This window comes from Scomber scombrus, chromosome 10, assembly GCF_963691925.1.
Source record: "Scomber scombrus chromosome 10, fScoSco1.1, whole genome shotgun sequence".
NCBI classification, from domain to species: domain Eukaryota; kingdom Metazoa; phylum Chordata; class Actinopteri; order Scombriformes; family Scombridae; genus Scomber; species Scomber scombrus.
This window is the reverse complement of record NC_084979.1, coordinates 26,103,142-26,120,425: the sequence shown is the minus strand read 5'-3', so window position 1 is coordinate 26,120,425 and position 17,284 is coordinate 26,103,142. Positions and strand designations below refer to the sequence as shown.

Here is a 17,284-nt window from a genome sequence, read left to right as displayed (position 1 = left end):
TATGGATATGCATATCTGCAGTGGGATAATATCAGCTGATGTATCGCTGTGGTTTATTTATCGGTTGGGCTCCGTTGATTTGAAAATATCTATTTAAATGAGGAAATTAAAATCTGAGAAAGCAAGATTGTTCTTCGTTTTGCTTTGCATGACATGAGCAGTCTGTATGCAACATTAATTCACATTATATCTGTCAGTAAGAACGTGCTCTCCTCTCTCATTCTCTGCTGCCTCCCGTCCTTCCTCGTATATCCCTACTCTCAGTGTACTCCCTAGTCACAGAGTCTGTCCACTTCTCGGTGTGCTGTTTAACTGTTACAATACAGCATTCAGCGACTCAGACACAGTCTTTATCCACACTGCAAATACTGGAGGACTGTCCTTTCCCAGAGAGAGATAACAACCAGCGAATAAATATTTGTACCTTAGCTTACCAACTATTTTTTCAGCTCCTGTCCTTCGAAGTTTTCATCTTTTCTATTATTCCTCCTGCACAGAGAGAGAGAAGGTAGTGAATGGTAAAGTGGGTCACCTCCTCTCCTATAGTGGAGGAAAGATGAAGACTAGTGGCGCTCTCGTTGCACCCTCCCACCCCCACCCTCAACCCCCTCGCTCTGTGGAGTCACACTGTTTGCCCCCTTAGGCAACAACATGACAGCAAAGGCAAGCTGATGGACTAAAAGGGGCAATCAATTGCTTCAGAACCTGCCTTGGCTTGCAGTAGTTACAGTTCCCCAGGCAAAGAAGCTGTAAAATGACAATGCATGTTTTTTGTCTTTGTTCTGAGGGCTAAGAGTACCACAGTAGTGAATAATAATAGGATACAATAATAACAATAACATACACACAAACATTCTTTTTAAACAGATACAAATAAAGGATAATATTAACAAAACCTTACTAGACAATGGGATATTGACCAATTACCATTTTCAAGGGATAGTATTATATACAGAGGGGTTTCATGGCAATCGACCCAGTAGTTGTTGAGACATTTCATTAAAAATAAAAAATGTTGAAACTAGTTTGAGGAAAAATACACACTTCAGCCTCTGGAGGCTATGAATGTACAAAATTTGAGGTCATTTAGTCTGGACCAAAGTGTTGGACAAGCGTTGCCATTCCCAGACTGATGTCCCCATCCTGGCTAAAAGTGCAATAAGATAACATTCAAATTGAAAAACTTAGATTAACAACATAGATTTGTTTCCCAGGAAAGGCATATCCCTACTGTAACATTACAGGCTCCGGCTGGATGGTCACTAGACCGGATCAGCAGGTTTGGGATGTGTGAGAGACAACATGACCTTCCTCATGTGTTGTTCTCCAGTGGCTCTTTGTGTATTTGAGTATGCATATGGTTATTTGGGTAAACTTTTCCGACAGTGTGTGCGGGAATTTGCAAAAGACTAATTTGCCTGAAGAACTGAGGAAGGAAAAACATTTCCTCTTCTCCAGGAGGCTGTTCCAAAACCTGAGAGTTATGATAGCAATAGCTTGGCCTCATTTTGTTCCAACCAGCACAGCTCTGCCAGATATGATTTGTAGCTAACAACCAGACTCCCCTGTGCGTTTAAATACATTTAAACTGCCACAGCACTACAATCGAGGTGATATGTTTTTTTTTCTTGATTCTGTATCAATAAAGTGTTTTTGCTGTTGCATGGTTGAGTAGTTGTCTCTTTCCCTTCTGTGTCGAACTACAATGCCAAAAAGAGACGTTTAATTCTTTCCTTCTTATTGAACACTTGTGACTTTGTGTGTGTTCTTTCTGGTCTGCTTATACTCATGTGAACCGCATATACAAGGGGAGAGAAAAATCTAAAAGCAGGGTTGTCCAAGAGTTTTCCAGTCTTGGGGGTAGATGTGGGGTTTGAACTTTGGATAAGGGATTAAGTTTAGAAGTGGATTTGGGTTAGCTAATGTTAAGTCTCTCTTTCTCTCTTGTTCTCACTCATTCTGTCTTTTTCTCTTCTTACCAGGCAATTATTATGGCACTCCTAAGCCCCCTGCAGAGCCCAGCCCTGTGCAGCCTGATTTGGTGGACCAGGTTCTTTTCGATGAGGAATTTGACAGCGAAGTCCAACGAAAACGCACAACCTCGGTCAGTAAGATGGACAGAAAGGACAGTGCGGCCCCAGAAGAAGAAGAGGAAGAGGAGAGGCCTCCTATGGTCAATGGCCTAGCTGGTGAGACATACCACTGACTTTTATATTCCACTGCATCTCCAATTCTTCCTTCAAGTTGTAACACAGCTGTGCCCCCATACTGCTTTTCTTCAAATTTAAACCCCAGCAGTTTTTTTTGTTTTTTTTCGATTTATTTATTTATTTATGTTGTCCAGCAGTTCATTATATATTATTCTCTGAATGCAAAACAGCAGGACCTTGCTTTAGTTCCTCCTTATCATTCTTTTTCTCCAAACAAACATTCTCAGGATTAGCTGTTCTGCATGCAAGGTCAGCACTAACTCACAGCCCTGCAAAGTCAAGAGGTAGCCAAAGTAATGTCTGAGATCAATAGAAGCAATCCCTCGGTTAGAAGGATAGACTTTGTCCTTGTTTGATTCCCTTACAAGGATGTCCTCACATGGCACAAACAAAATTAGACCGTGTTTCAGCTAATGGTGGATGGAAAGAAGTTAGAAAACCTCTAACTGCTGTATCATTATAAAACAGTAATGGTGAGTCAGTATCATGTTCCAATTACATAATAACTGTCCATATGAAATCACTTTCACTACCATTTAACCATCTTTAACCAGTCAACTGAACAAAGTAGCAGCTTCTGGCTGTTTGCCGCTCCAGCTGGAACATGCTCTTTCAGTTGTCCTATCCTCTGTTATGGCTTCACCCACAGGCCCCTGACCAGCCCTATCACACCCGGGTTTAATGCTGCATGGCACTGCCAATCTACCATGTTCGCCAAATGAGACGCTCTGCATAAAAAGATGATGTAATGCAGCCACAAGACATTCAGAATTTTGACTTTGTTTCCTCTGTTTTAGATTGCAGGGATTGTTTTTTTATATGAATAAAATAAGACGGTTATTTCCATTATCATGTGATTAATACTATCATATACAGCGTACACACTGCACACTCCAAGTTCAGATATGTTATCACAGAAATGTCAATAGGCTAATTCAAATAATTTAAAACATTTATAAGTAGTATTTTATCCAGATCTAGTATCCAGAGGAGAAAGGGGAAAGCAAGGGGACAGAACAAATGTGTAAAAAAGATAAATGTGCATGTAGAATGAGCTGCATCGCTCACATCCAAGAGGGGGAAACGTTGTCAGAGACACAGCATCTCGATGGCCTTAGGCAGTAACGATGGCAATATGGCGCCCAGCCAAGAAAAACCACTCATCGCACAAGGATGTCACTCTTAATTCTTTAGCTCATGAGTTGCCTGATCACAAAATGCAGTTTATTATACCTTTGTCAACATGTGGATGGAATGGATTGTTTAAGTAGTGAAGATGTTCAACAAAAAGGGTAGCAGAAGACATAGTACCATGCCTCAAAGGGAGTTTAATAATGGTCATGCATTACCTTGAACAGACAGATTCCTTTATGTCCCCTTCAGTTTATGGAGCCTACATGGCCACATTTGCAACATCCCAGTTTATATTTCCCCGCAAGGGCTGAGAGCTGCTATAGTTTAGAGCAAGTTTTTGTATGTAGTCATTTGTTGTGACTTTATGAGCACAGAAACCCATCCATAGCTCCACGGTGAAGAAGAGGCCCCAATTTCAGGACAAAAAGCTCCTGACTTCTTCCAGTCAATGGCTGTCACTTTTCATTTCTGCCATTCAATTACCCCAGCCAAACAAACTGAGCTTTCAATGCCATGATGAAGCTAGGTCATACACAGCCAGATGAAAACCTGCAGATAAGAGCCACACACAGACAGGCGCAAACACACATATCAAGATTTGGCAAGTACACACCCACACATATACACACATATACACACACACACACACACACACACACACACACACACACACACACGTAGCAGCCTGTGTGATACTAATAGAGTTGTGATGTGTTGCTCGCGGCTGGGCTCGAGCATTGGTCAGCTCTGCCCTTGCCTGGGAGGCAGTTCCCAGTACATCGCTGCTGACATGCAAATCCTATGGCAATAGCTGTGCTTCCGTCCTCTCTCTGTGTACTCTCTCTGTCTATCTCGCTCTCTCTCAACCCCCTTCCTCTCCCGTGGATGTAACTGTCCACCCAGTGTACAGAGAAAGAGCAGCTCGAGTGGCAGCAACAGCAGCGAGAGATGCAAGGAGCCCAGAGGAGCTCCAATGGCGCCACACTCTCACCTCGTGTCTCCTTCTCTTTCTACCATGTCCCGCACCCCTACTCCCAACCCATCCCTTTTTCTGTCTCCATGCCCGTGTCTATATCTCCATGTCGGGCCACAGAGCACAAGGACAAGGCAGACTGGAGGAAGACGGTGCCCAGCTACAACCAGTCAGCCGGGGCCATGGACCTGCGTACGTGGAACGCGTTGACTCAGGATGAAAGTCAGGACCCCTTGCCTAAAAACTGGGAGATGGCCTATACAGAGACTGGCATGGTCTATTTCATAGAGTAAGTAGCCTTTCTACTGCTACTTGGTTGCCTTGTTTTGGTCCTATTACTCTCCCATTACATCAGCATTGTGCTACTCCTACTCCTACTCCCAGTACTCTCCCAATCTCTTTTTCTGCCAAAGTGAGCCAAATGTGTTGAGAGGTCTGGCAGCAAGTCCTTTCTACTCTCCATGTAACGCATTCATCTGTGCTGTATCACGACAGGTGTTGGACATGGAAGCTGTGGATCTGTGGGCTCACCAATGGCAGTTGTGTTGTTCCCAATTAAGTTTTTCTTTCATTTCCCCTGTGTTTGATGTCAGGTTTGTTGGCTGGTGCTAAAAGCAGTGGGCCCGCATTGTTTACCTGGCCTGTTAGTGTGGCAAGCAGTCAATGCTCAGCCGCTGACAGAGCCAGGTGCTGCTGCTCGCTGCTAAATCAATACCTCATTCTGCCAGCGAGAGAAACAACAGGCTAAATGGAGCTCGCCACCCCTGACCTGCTCACTCAGTTCTGCTGTTTATGATCTCTGCAACTGCTCATTCTTTCCCTCTGTGGTCGATGTATTCCTCCGTCACCCCCTCCTTCACTCTCTCTCTCTCTTTCTATCTCTCCTTGTTCCTCAAAGGGCCCCATTAGTTTAAGATTTTTTATTTTAAAAGTGCTTTTTTTAATAAGCCGTTTGATCCCAAAAGATTAGAAGTTTGCCACACTTTGTGTTTTCAGAGAACTTTTAGTTCTGTTTGTTTCTCAGAGCTGGTGGAAAATCTCCTGGGTAAAGTGGCTCCTGAGATTTCCCACCGCTTACTGCTTAATTGTCACAGTATCTTTAATGTTTTTTTTAATGATTTTACCGTGCCTAAAACCCTGTCCCTTCTTTGTACTTCAGTCACAACAGCAAGACCACTACCTGGCTGGACCCCCGCCTTGCCAAGAAGGCCAAGCCTCCTGAGAAATGTGACGAAGGAGGTGAGACAATATCTGCAGACAGTTGATGCGGTTGTAACATTTGCATGGACACCTACACCTTCTTGTCCCACTCGTGTATTCTCCTCCCTGCCCACATACACTTCATCTCAACTCCCTGCTGCATAGAGCAGTGTGTGCATGAGCCACATGCTTGCTTCTCTGAAGGGGGCACTGGCTAACAGACGGAGACTGAACAGCTGAGCGGGCCTGGTCACAGTCGTGCCGGTGACACAGCACAAACCTCCAGTCTCCAGCCTGCCCCTCTCCTCCTAATGGCTTCTGGGACACATGCAGAGAGCTCATCAGTGCAGCATCTCTCAAAAGGCAATTTTCTATGGCCCCTCTTGCGTAAAGATCTCCTCTGCGCTGCGTGTGTTTGTCACACAGCAGCAGAAACTCAAGATGTTGCACACATACACACTGCTGGAGAGAAAGGCTATTATTTTCTAGGGAGGCTGTGTAACAACTCAGCATTTCCTTCCTCCTCCTCTCCCTGACTCATCCACAGTGTGTATTAAGCCCTAAACACATAGTGACAAATAAAGGCAGGCCTCTGATTTTGTAGGTGTAGGTAAGCATACTGTGAAGTTACCATTCCAAGCACCTCGCCGCACTGTGTGTGTCCAATTGTCCTACGGTGCTTCAGCAGTATTTGAAGTGATTTGCGTTTCTTTTTCTTGCTGTCCTCCCCCCAGAGCTGCCCTACGGGTGGGAGAAGATTGAGGACCCCCAGTTTGGAACCTACTACGTGGAGTAAGTAAACTTCTCTCTGTGCCTAGAGGGACCCAGAGGGCTACAGTTGTGAACTATGGTGGATGTAGAGAGAATGACTCGCTTGCTTATATTCAGATCCTTAGTGTCAGGCAAAAACCGAAAACCAGGGCTTCAATCAGCACCTGTGTGGGTCCTTTAGATCTGCGTGTTTGATTTTGCAAAGATGCACTTTTTGAATGAGCTCTGTGTTATGATATTCACTTCCTGTGCACCTTAAAGCCAAATTGCTGAATTTGAAAGGTTAAGATGTATTAAAAGTGGTACTGTTGAATCTTAGGGGACTTGTGAACCATGTGATATGCCATTGTCTTTACACTAGTTTCCCACACTCGTGCAAAAAAAGCAATTATGTCAGAACAGAAAATTTTGGTGAGTAACAGCTTTGAGTATGTGTATGTGAGAGAGAATAGATAGTGGAGACTACAAACAATGAAGGGTTCGGGTCCCTAAGAGGGAAACAAGAGCGAGATTCCATTCTGATCAAGAGTGTAAACAAGAGCACAATGTTTCATTTTAGTCCCATTACTGTGGACAAAGAGGAAGAGACCTGCAGGCAGGGGGGGGGGGGAATCAGTGTGCCTGTTTATGCAAGAGGGTCACTGAGAGGCTCCCTCTTCTGTCTCTGTCTCCGTCTCTTTTCTGTCAAGCAAATTTTCTTGTGAATGAACATCCGAATGCAACAAATTGACAGAAAGTCTCATTATTTCCTCAACTAGCACACAAAACATGAGGCGTGGCAATGAAGGAGTGAGGAAAGTGAAAACAGAGAGCAGCGGAGGAAATGAGAGGCACAAATGGCAGAGAGGGGAATGTTTATCTCTTCAGACATAATGGGGAGGGTATCTCTGTGCATGAGTCATACACAGCAAGAGAAGAGAGTACTTTTTCTTAAATGAGCATTCACACGCACGCGCACACACATGCCATCAGTGTCTCAGCGTGGGGCTGATTCAGTGTGCGGCATCAATGCATTTTGTCTTCCCAAGGTGCTGTCATGACCAGGATTTACAACTGTTAAAGCTCATTACACAGATAAGCTACCTCTCTCTGTTACCATATAACCATGGAGGGACATTTCTCAGGGTAGAAGGAAATGATTCAGCACACAGGTGTGACCTACAAATCATTAATTGTTTTCATAGAGTTTGGTGTAAACTCCCCGTAGTGTAGCTGCTGCTCCTGGGATAGCAAGGCTGGTTATTTTTAGAAATGTTAAGATAGAAAGCCATCGTCGGGCTTGTAACATGAAAAAATGGCTCATTGTTCTGTACACCTATTGACAGTGTTAGTGGATCTTTTGATGTTGGGATTACAATGCATCGGGCAGATGTTGATCCCATCATGACAATGTGGACTATCAAAGCAAAGATTGCTACTGATCCTCTATATCCAATTCTCTTTGAATTCACTGGGCACGTCAGTTCTATTTTTTATATCTTAGGGTTTAGACATGCTCTCAATCCATCTATACGTGTTACACTTCTGGCACAGACAGGTTTGGCTTTGTGGTTTTACAGGCTGTATTAGAGCAGCCTGCATGCTACTGTATACGACATGCCTCCTACCCATCCTTGGTTATGTCATCCGTAGCCCAAGTCAAATCACAGGTTTGCATGACAGGCAAAGATTAATATCAGCAATGTAGGCAAGCTGTGTTCTGTGAGGTCAGAAGTTAAGACTACAGATAAATACAAAGGCAGAAGCATTTGCTGGTAGCTCAGACTGTGTGTGCTCAGCTGTTGTAGGTAACTGAATGAATAAAAATAGAAGGATGTGTGATGAACAGTATGCCAGATAAAGCAGGATGAAAACACATTAGCTATGCAGAGTCAAGCTTTATGTAACTACTTGTTCTACTATTTTGAATTCTTGTTCACCTAATTCTGTTGTTTCCTGTCGTGCAGCCACATCAACCAGAAGACACAGTTTGAGAATCCAGTACTGGAAGCAAAGAGAAAGTTGAGTGTGGACTTGCCCACCGCAGTATCGCCACCGGCAGCCACACCCTCAGGTAAATAAACCCACAGCCACGCCCTCTGGAGCAAACTGTACACAAGCTATTTACAGCATACAATATACAAGTCATTCCTGTCATTTTAAATGGAATGTTTCTGAGTAGAATGTAAACAAGTGGCAATAAGGAGAAAGTTTTTTTGAAAATTATTACACTGATGAAAGATCATGTAATTCTAAAAAGGAGGAAGACTTTAACACTGGCATGATGGCTGTAAAGGTTAGGAAAATCACACCATTATAGACACTGTACAGTGTCATGGTTTAGATTGAGGGCCAGGAAGTTTTTCTTTCGCTGGTCATCAGGGAAAAACACAGGAAGTGAGATCATTTGCACTAAATTGCATCCTGGAATTTAATGGAGAGAGATGGAGCAACTTGCTTAACTCTTGATGAATTCATCATTTCAGCATGTGGCTCTCGATTTAGATAATCCTTGAAGAGAAATCAAAATCACATTTGTATGTTATTCTCAGAAATGTGGTTTTTTTTTAGTAATGGCTCTAGTAATAGCAATGTTGGTCGGTCAATCTCTCACTTTGGTTCCAGACTAAACAAATGACATTTATGGTCATGACAGGATATATCCTACTGACTTTTTTGAATGTCTTTGCAGCTATTGGATAGATTTATTCAGCCATACATTCATATCCTACTCAAGATTAATTGTAATAGCTTTGGTGAACCTCTGACTAATAAGTAAAATAATACATTTTAAATTCTGCAAAAGTATTGACCATTCCCATTAGCCTCAGCTACACTGTATGTTTAGTGCTCTATATCAGATCTTAGCAAGATCTAAAGCTAAATGTCAGCATGTTCACATTGTGAATGTGTGAGCATGCTGACATTAGCATTTAGTTCTGCTGTGTCTAAATACAGAGCTGCTAACATGGCTGCTGACTCTTAGCATTGCTAGTGTCACACAGACAGATGTCAGATATCACTACACAATGTTATTTTACATATACATACAAATGGGAGCAGTGGTTGTATAGTTACCAGTGTCAACAGCTTGGCCCATTGTGCGTTAAGTCAGTAACTTTTATACATGGCTGTGTTTTTGCTTCTCCTCCTGTCACACCTTAACATGCAGAGCAGGTGATTATTAAGACACAAGTTCTAGCTTTTAGTTCAGTGAGGAAAATACCTATATAACAAGGTGTTAGATGTGTTATCCAAATACAGGAGCACTTTTATCATCTCCTTCATGCTGAGTCTGTGTGGAAGATGTTCTAACAGTTGACAGGCTGCTGATAAACAGCCCATAGCCTCTGAAGCAATGATATTCAATTTGAATAATGGAGCAGCGCCTCACTGGGCGACAGAATTCATTTTGACAAGTAGATATGAAATAGGGAGGGCTCTGAGGTCTCTTTGAAAATGCTTCTGCCCCAGTCATTCATTGCAGTTCAAAGATCTCTTTAGAACAGAGGAAGGGAAAAAGCGCTGAGAGTGAGAGAAGGAGAAAGGTGACTGGTGTTGAAAGTGACTTATGATCATAAATTGCATTTCTACTGGGTCATCTGTTCGTCATTTACCACCTGTGGTGAATGCAGCCGCTTCAGTGGTCAAATATCCCCCTTCTCAGTCAATGTAAAAGTCCGAGAGCTGGAAGCCCAGTGCTGTTGTAACATGAGTAAGAATTATTATGCTCTTCTGTACATGCACACACAAAGCATCGTCACATTAGTATTCAAACTAACCTCTGTAAATCAGACACCCTTTGGACAGAACTGTCTGCCTCACTCTGTTGCACGTAGACCCAACCTCCCACAGCTGAGCTTCTCTGCAGTCTGTGGATGATATTGCCTTTGTGTATTACCACCCCCAGCTTCAACTGCCTCTCCTGTGCCCACTCTGCACCTTCCCACCCTTGTTAATGAGAATTAATGGTTAGTGGTCTTGTGCAAGTGTGCGGACGTGCGTGAGGTGGCTTCTAAATACTGTTTTGACAGGCTGGCTAGTCTGACCTCCCAGACAACGCCGCAGAGCACAGGAGCAAAGCACAGTTCTATACTCAACCATAATTACACAGCTGACAATCCTGTCTGACATTTCATATAATCACTTCACCCCCGAGAATACAGACTGTCCCTTTGTGGCCCACAGCTTAATCAAGACCATGTAAACATGGTTTTGGTGTGTAGCCCCCTCCCCATCCCACTCCCCCTTCTCTCTCTGTTCCTCTGTCAGTGTTGCATGGTGATCATGTAAGAGATGTTGACAGTCTCTTGACATAGTGTGTGAACATGGAATGCCTGGTCAGTCTGACAGGGCTTAAGCCTGTCAGAGAATATAAATACATGCTCACACCTCAAGGAATTTCATATTTTTGCACCTGCACGCGTATACACATTTACATATCTTGAAAACATCTCTCTGACACTTGTACAGCTCCGATAGTGGGAATGTCATGTTAATCATACTTGGCATAATCTTTTTTTTTTTTCTTCAGGGCGGTCACGTTCATCTACCAATTGCAATGCAATTATGCAAATCACAATCCCATGACACATTGAGATTGGTGTAGGAGGCAGGGGGAATGGGGGGCCTCTATCTCTATCTTCCCTAATGAGATTGATGTCCCCCCATCTATCAGTGTGGGAACTGCCAGGGAAGAAGCCCAGAATGCAAGGGACACAGCACATAACTCACAATCTCATAGGCTCACACCATGGGGAAGAGCAAGCTAGGATTTAGTTAGAATGTCCCTTTTTCTGTCAAGGCTAACTCTATTTTTCCCTGTCTCTCCCTGTCTCATCGCTCTTATCTCACTCTTTCTTGCACATTGGATGCACACACACAGAGGCACATACACACACACACACACACACACACACTCATATAATTATTTTCCTGTGTTGTATAAAGTTGCCCCATTTACACATCCTGCAGGCAGCACAAAGGAAATTTGCAATGAAAAGTTTACCTTTCAGGACGTATTTATCACTGCAGTGAAAGGACTTGGTTGTTTGGGTGGAGACTGGGTCAGAGTATAGACATTTTGCACTAATTGGGTGTTGATTAGGTTTGCAGTAGTAGACTTGTATGTGTTGAGTGTGTGCACGTGTGCTTTCTTTGAGTTTCATATTTAAAATTGCAAGTCCTTAGAGCGTTTGTGTAATCACTCGCGGTGAATGACGTGCTGCCAGAGATGTTGCCACTATGCGAATGTTGTTATAGATACGTAGATGAAAGCAGATGGAAATTTACAAGCAAGCTTTTCAGTTTCTCTTAATGTCCCAGTTTACATTTTCACATACATGGGTATGCCTACATACCACAGACAGTCTGTGAAGCTGATGACTAGATGTGCTGCTCATATCTGTAGAATTAATGGAAATGTGACTTATGACTGAATTTTATATATTTATTTTTAGACTACAACTGTGTTATCTGTTGACAAGGGTAAACAGAAACATAGTATGTGTCTGTTACATCTATTACTTCTTGTCAATCTCTTTACTCTTTCCATCTTCACCCCTACAGCAGAGGAGGTTGGCAGGGGGCTGCGGGGCTTCACGCGAGATCCATCTCAACTGCAGGGCTCCATCCTGCAGACAGCACTTAGAAAAAGCCCACAGGGATTTGGGTTCACCATCATCGGAGGAGACCGACCCGATGAGTTTCTTCAGGTCAAAAACGTCCTTCCGGATGGGCCCGCTGCGCATGACAACAAGATTGCCTCAGGTAAACTTCACCCACGGACCTACTGCTTATAAATGTGCATTCCAGTAGAAGTCATACAAGGAGGAACTGCTAGAAAGAAAGGTTAACAGGAGACAAATGGGCTTTTATTACTTGTCTAAACAAAACATAATCCAGTGTCACATTGACATATACACTGTTTGCATGGCATGCATGCCTATGTACACAGTCAGGTTTGGCATCAGCATGCTTACTGTACATAATGCAGTTTTATGTACCCTGAGTACACACTAACAAACACATTTAGACAAAAAACACAAAACAGGCACTTGACTGTGAATGTCACATTGCGTGATCAAGCAAAGACAAATGTTTATTGGCATTGTTCAGAGGAGATGCTCTAAAAATAGAAAACTTCTGTCAATGAAGCACATGTTCAGTTTATGGTTGACACCCAGTTTTTATATGCAGCCATATATCAGAGATTTAATTGACCTGTAGTCTGGTCGTCTTTTAATGGGTGGAGGGTGACAAGGCTGCTTATCTAAAGAATGTGCGTGTAGTCTGGAGCATACAAGACAAGAAGGCTAAATATAGCTCTGCCAGTCTGCTTTCTATAAACTCACTAGGTCAACTGTAGTAGCACCTGCATATTACTGGTTCATTACATTCCCTTTTATTGAATATTGTGATCGCATGCATGGTGATTGTACAGTCGTAATTTGAATTACAGTTATAGAAGTGTCTCAGGATTCACATTACAGTCATATTGATGCATTTAACGCCTTTACAGCCATTCCAGTGTTACTACTGAGAACCAACAAGAAAATGGAGCAGAGAGAATAATTATTTTCAATGTTTGATTTCTCTTGAGAATGAGGATAATTGATTAAACCAAAAACTGAATGTAATTAATTTCATTGGGTTATAATGGTGAGCAGTGGACTGTAACAACTTCTCATAGTTTTCTTTTTGATTTAAGACTTTCTGACTACAGGCCTGCAGCATTATTTATGCCAAAAGTAGAAGCCTAACTGTCTAAGACTCACTTATTGCGATTCTTTTGTGGATGTTTGTAAGTCACAAGATCTGAACAGGCACTGCATTGGGATATGAACTCATTTCAGGAGTGAAACCTTAGCTGTGTTTGCTCGGAAATTGTATTGATTGTGTAGGTGGGTTGAATCCTCCACTGGGCTTTTAGCCAGCTAGCCAGTCAGCAATTCAGTTGGCCATCCAGCCCCATATCAGCATGGCCAAGGATGATGTGAGTCTGCCCCCCCACCTTCTCTTACAGGGAGATGACAGGGAGGAAAAAGAAAACACCATGTCAGTGATCTTGTTATATTTTATGCACTCTCTCTCCATTCAATTAACATCCTTGGATTTTCTGAAGTGTTAGAAGAGCAGGAGAAAAAACGGGTACAGATTATTTTATAGTCCAGCAGGATAATTATAATTTCCCTTATTGTGATAAATCTGGCAGTGACATTAGTGTCATCTTTTATCTGCCTTTGTGTGCAAAAAAATGTTGTACCGTTTGCATTCAACCCAGTGATCACAGTCCCCACTCTTATTAAATTGGCCATTTTACAATCATCTAAAAGTGTTTTGTTTGTCTTTTAGGTGACGTGATTGTAGACATCAATGGGGCATGTGTGCTGGGGAAGACTCATGCTGATGTGGTGCAGATGTTTCAGTCTATCCCGATCAACCAATATGTGGACATGGTCCTGTGCCGGGGCTACCCCTTGCCTGAGGACTCCAGCAGCAGTGAGGAGGCAGGTGGCGTCGGCACCTCCAAGAACAGTTCCCCTTCGCCCTCCACCTCCATGCCACAGGAACCCCATTACACAATCCCAGATGGAGGAACCCTCTCCAGGCAGACTGCTGCAGTGCCTCCTATGACCAACGGAGGGCGCCACCACCACCATCCTCACTCCCACCAACATCATCACCACCTTCCTCACGCCCACAACCAAGAGGGCCCTGACCCCACTCTGTTGCAGCCAGAGCTTGTGAGTGTGCCCTTGGTGAAAGGTCCCGGAGGTTTTGGATTTGCCATTGCGGATTGCCCTCTGGGCCAAAAGGTGAAGATGATCCTGGATGCCCAGTGGTGCCGTGGCTTGCTGAAGGGTGACGTTATCAAGGAGATCAACAGACAAAATGTCCAGACGTTGAGTCACTCCCAAGTTGTGGACATCCTCAAAGATCTGCCTGTAGGCAGTGAAGTTAACGTGCTGGTGCTTAGAGGAGGTGAGTCGGCAGAAATAAGAGTTCACATGCAGGTACTGCAAGTACTGCCTGCAACATAGACCTAATCCTCAGAAGTACAGGTATGTTACAGCTGGCGGATTTACAGTGCTGATGCTGTGACATCTCTGCTGTTAAGTCGTTGCTGTCTATATTAATCTACTCAGATTACTGTTAGGACAACAAACAGGTGTTTGTGCCTGGAGAGGGTCTAGCGGTTTAGTCCCACGCTTCTGAAATCATCTTAATCCCCACACAGCTTTGTGGCGTCAGTAGTCTATGTCTCTCTTACTTTCTCTTTTTCCCCCCAAAAAAACAATGAATGAAGCAACAGAATTAAAAAAGAGACAATTAGAAAGCAGCATTGGTAGACCAGCATGGTCAAAGGTCTATCCAGATGAAGGGAAATTTAATGTAACACAGTGTTTTAATTGGACGAATAACAGGATGGATTATGGTGTTCACCGGTAACACTGTAGATTGCAACTGGACACACAGACTCTCCCAATGTTAAATAAAGCAATTTCACGCTCTGGTCCACACCAACTCTGCATCATCCAACATGCACCTTCCAAAACAGGGAGGAAGTCATGCTTAGTCACATGGTGAGCTGTACTTAGAAGGTGCAGTTTCAGTTATACTCTTGCTGCTTAGAGAGAAAGGGGCAAAATTATTACCCTTCTTCTTACTTAAGGCGTTCACTGATTTGAAGGGCTTGTTCCCTTTTGCCTTTACTGCAGTGCAGTAGCCTAGATTCAAGAGATCAGTGTTGCACCCACATATCAGTTGTACTCAGCTGGGCTCTGCTCTGAGCTCCAGGGGCTTGTCCTGTGTGTGTGTGTGTGTGTGTGTGTGTGTGTGTGTGTGTGTGTGTGTGTGTGTGTGTGTGTGTGTGTGTGTGAGTGCTGCTGTTATTAACTTTTTACCCATGTGTGCAGCCTTATATGCATCTTTTTGATGGTTCTGTATGTGCATATGCAGGTTGTGTTACTGCTTAAAAAGGAGCAGTAGATCACAGCTTTCTAGGACTAAAAAGAGCAGCGCCGCAGGGCTTCCCTTTGGTCACCCATGGACCAGCATTAGGTTGGGCTTTAGTCGCAGCTACGGGCTAGAACTGCCTTCCGATGACAGCAGCAGAGAGAAATGAAACAGGAAATTATTTGGCCCTGCTCCCTGTTCTGGATTTAAATCTGGAAATGAGACAAAATGCCCTTCCCCATGGGATATGCACTGCACTCAGCGCATGAAGAGATATGATCAGGGACCGTCAATAGAGAGATACCACCAGTACATTTACAGTATTAATATTTCAAAAGGAATTAATCAAACTTAAAGTTAATCTTTGCTAAGCTTCCACCGGTAACATTCATTAAAACATCTCATTTATTTAAATCTTCTGATTTAAATATGTGTAGACGATGAGAGTATTTACAGTGTTCTAGTAGAGTTGCAAACAGCTGGCAAGGTTAACCCTGAGAAGTGCATGTTTTCCCATGGCTTAGCATCACCTCTGTGCTTCCCAGCATAGTGACTCCTAAACTGTTTGTGCCACTGGAGTATACTGCCCCCTACTGGTTGAATTACATTATGACTTACTAACAGAGAAGAAGGCAGAAGGAGTTTATACCAAATAGTTAGAAATCCTCTGGGCAATATTAAGTTATCAAGTGCAGAAAAAGGCTTAAGAAGTGGAGCTTCTACCGCTGAAGGCCAATAGGTCAGTAGTGTGAAGAAAACTGTACAACTCCTCCTTTAAGCCTTTAAGTCATGTATTTGATAATAGGTGTTTTCGTAAACAATTAAGTTTAGAATGTAATCTCTTCTTCTGCCTCTCTGTTTACAGGCCAGACATCTCCTGTGAAATCCCTAAAGCCGGTAAGCTGAAAAATATATCTGTAATTGTGCTTCTGTCCTGTAGGTTGGAATAAAAGATACACCGATGATAAAACTGCTGCTGAATTATTAAACAGAAAAGGTTTCAGCTTTGTCTTGGTTACCCATAAGCAACACTCAGTGTGTCTGCTGTGGAAGCTGTTGCAGCTACATTATTCAGGGAGTCCACATTAGCCAGGCTGTTATTTCTGGAATTGAATGTGGGTAAATATGCTGGCTCCTGGCAAACAGCAACTTAACATCCCTCTGTGTATGGGTGTTTAAAATGATATGCCATGTTCAACAGCTTGTTGCTGTATTGCTCCTCCATGCTTCACTCTTAAAATAGAGAGGAGCTGAGACAGCAACAGGCTTACTCATACTGTTTTATTGGTTCAACACAGAATGACTGTGTGGTTGCACTATTAAAAAAAGACCAGTGCAGTTGTTTGGGCTTTCAATACTGACATGTTCCTGCCTCTATTTGACATAAATCATTGACATAAATAAGACAATATATTATACTATGTATTATTAAATAAAATACATTATTCATGGATAGGAATACATTTAGTGTTCTTAAGGAATAATTGAATTGTTTTTGTGGATGATCAACTTTCTCTTGACCATTACATCACAGCTCTTATTCCTCTTTTGCAGTGCACGGCTCCTATGTCCCAAGCTCTATCCCAGCCTGCTCCTTCCCAGCCCATAACACAGCCGCAGCGACAGGACATCATCAACAACACAGAGGCCCTAGGTCACTCGGAAATGCCCCCCAATCCGATCCCCTTCTCTACCAACACACTACGCTCATCTTCACCCAAACCGGACGCAACTGAGCTCTACCTCAAGTCCAGGGCCATGTTGGACAGCAAGCGTAAGTATCCAAGTTGTACTGCAGGGTGGTTTGCTGAAATCAAAGGAACCACCTACCTGCCACTTTTCAGCATGATGAGACTTACTGATAATGATTTTTTCACATTAGTTAACCTCACAATTATTTTTTCCAATTCATCAGTTAAATCATGTATAGTCAAATGTAATGATGCTCACATGATTTCAATTATTCTTTCATTTCAGCTCCACTTGTGAAATTAAATAATGTTTTTTTATTTGATTTTTTAATGTTTTTTATTTGATTGTATCTGATGTAGGACATCTA

At 43.0% G+C, this 17,284-nt stretch overlaps 1 protein-coding gene across 2 annotated transcripts in view; it reads left to right on the top strand.

Moving 5' to 3' along the window:
- The window catches only part of magi3a (membrane associated guanylate kinase, WW and PDZ domain containing 3a), a 123,192-nt gene that overhangs the window by 95,760 nt on the left and 10,148 nt on the right, over positions 1-17,284 (top strand). For both annotated transcript variants that reach the window (XM_062427958.1, XM_062427956.1), the window contains 9 exons: positions 1,983-2,189; positions 4,438-4,606; positions 5,477-5,556; positions 6,252-6,309; positions 8,235-8,341; positions 11,836-12,036; positions 13,621-14,250; positions 16,091-16,122; positions 16,780-16,999. In XM_062427958.1, the coding sequence (XP_062283942.1) occupies positions 1,983-2,189; positions 4,438-4,606; positions 5,477-5,556; positions 6,252-6,309; positions 8,235-8,341; positions 11,836-12,036; positions 13,621-14,250; positions 16,091-16,122; positions 16,780-16,999 (1,704 nt within the window). The remainder of the gene's footprint in view (positions 1-1,982; positions 2,190-4,437; positions 4,607-5,476; positions 5,557-6,251; positions 6,310-8,234; positions 8,342-11,835; positions 12,037-13,620; positions 14,251-16,090; positions 16,123-16,779; positions 17,000-17,284) is intronic.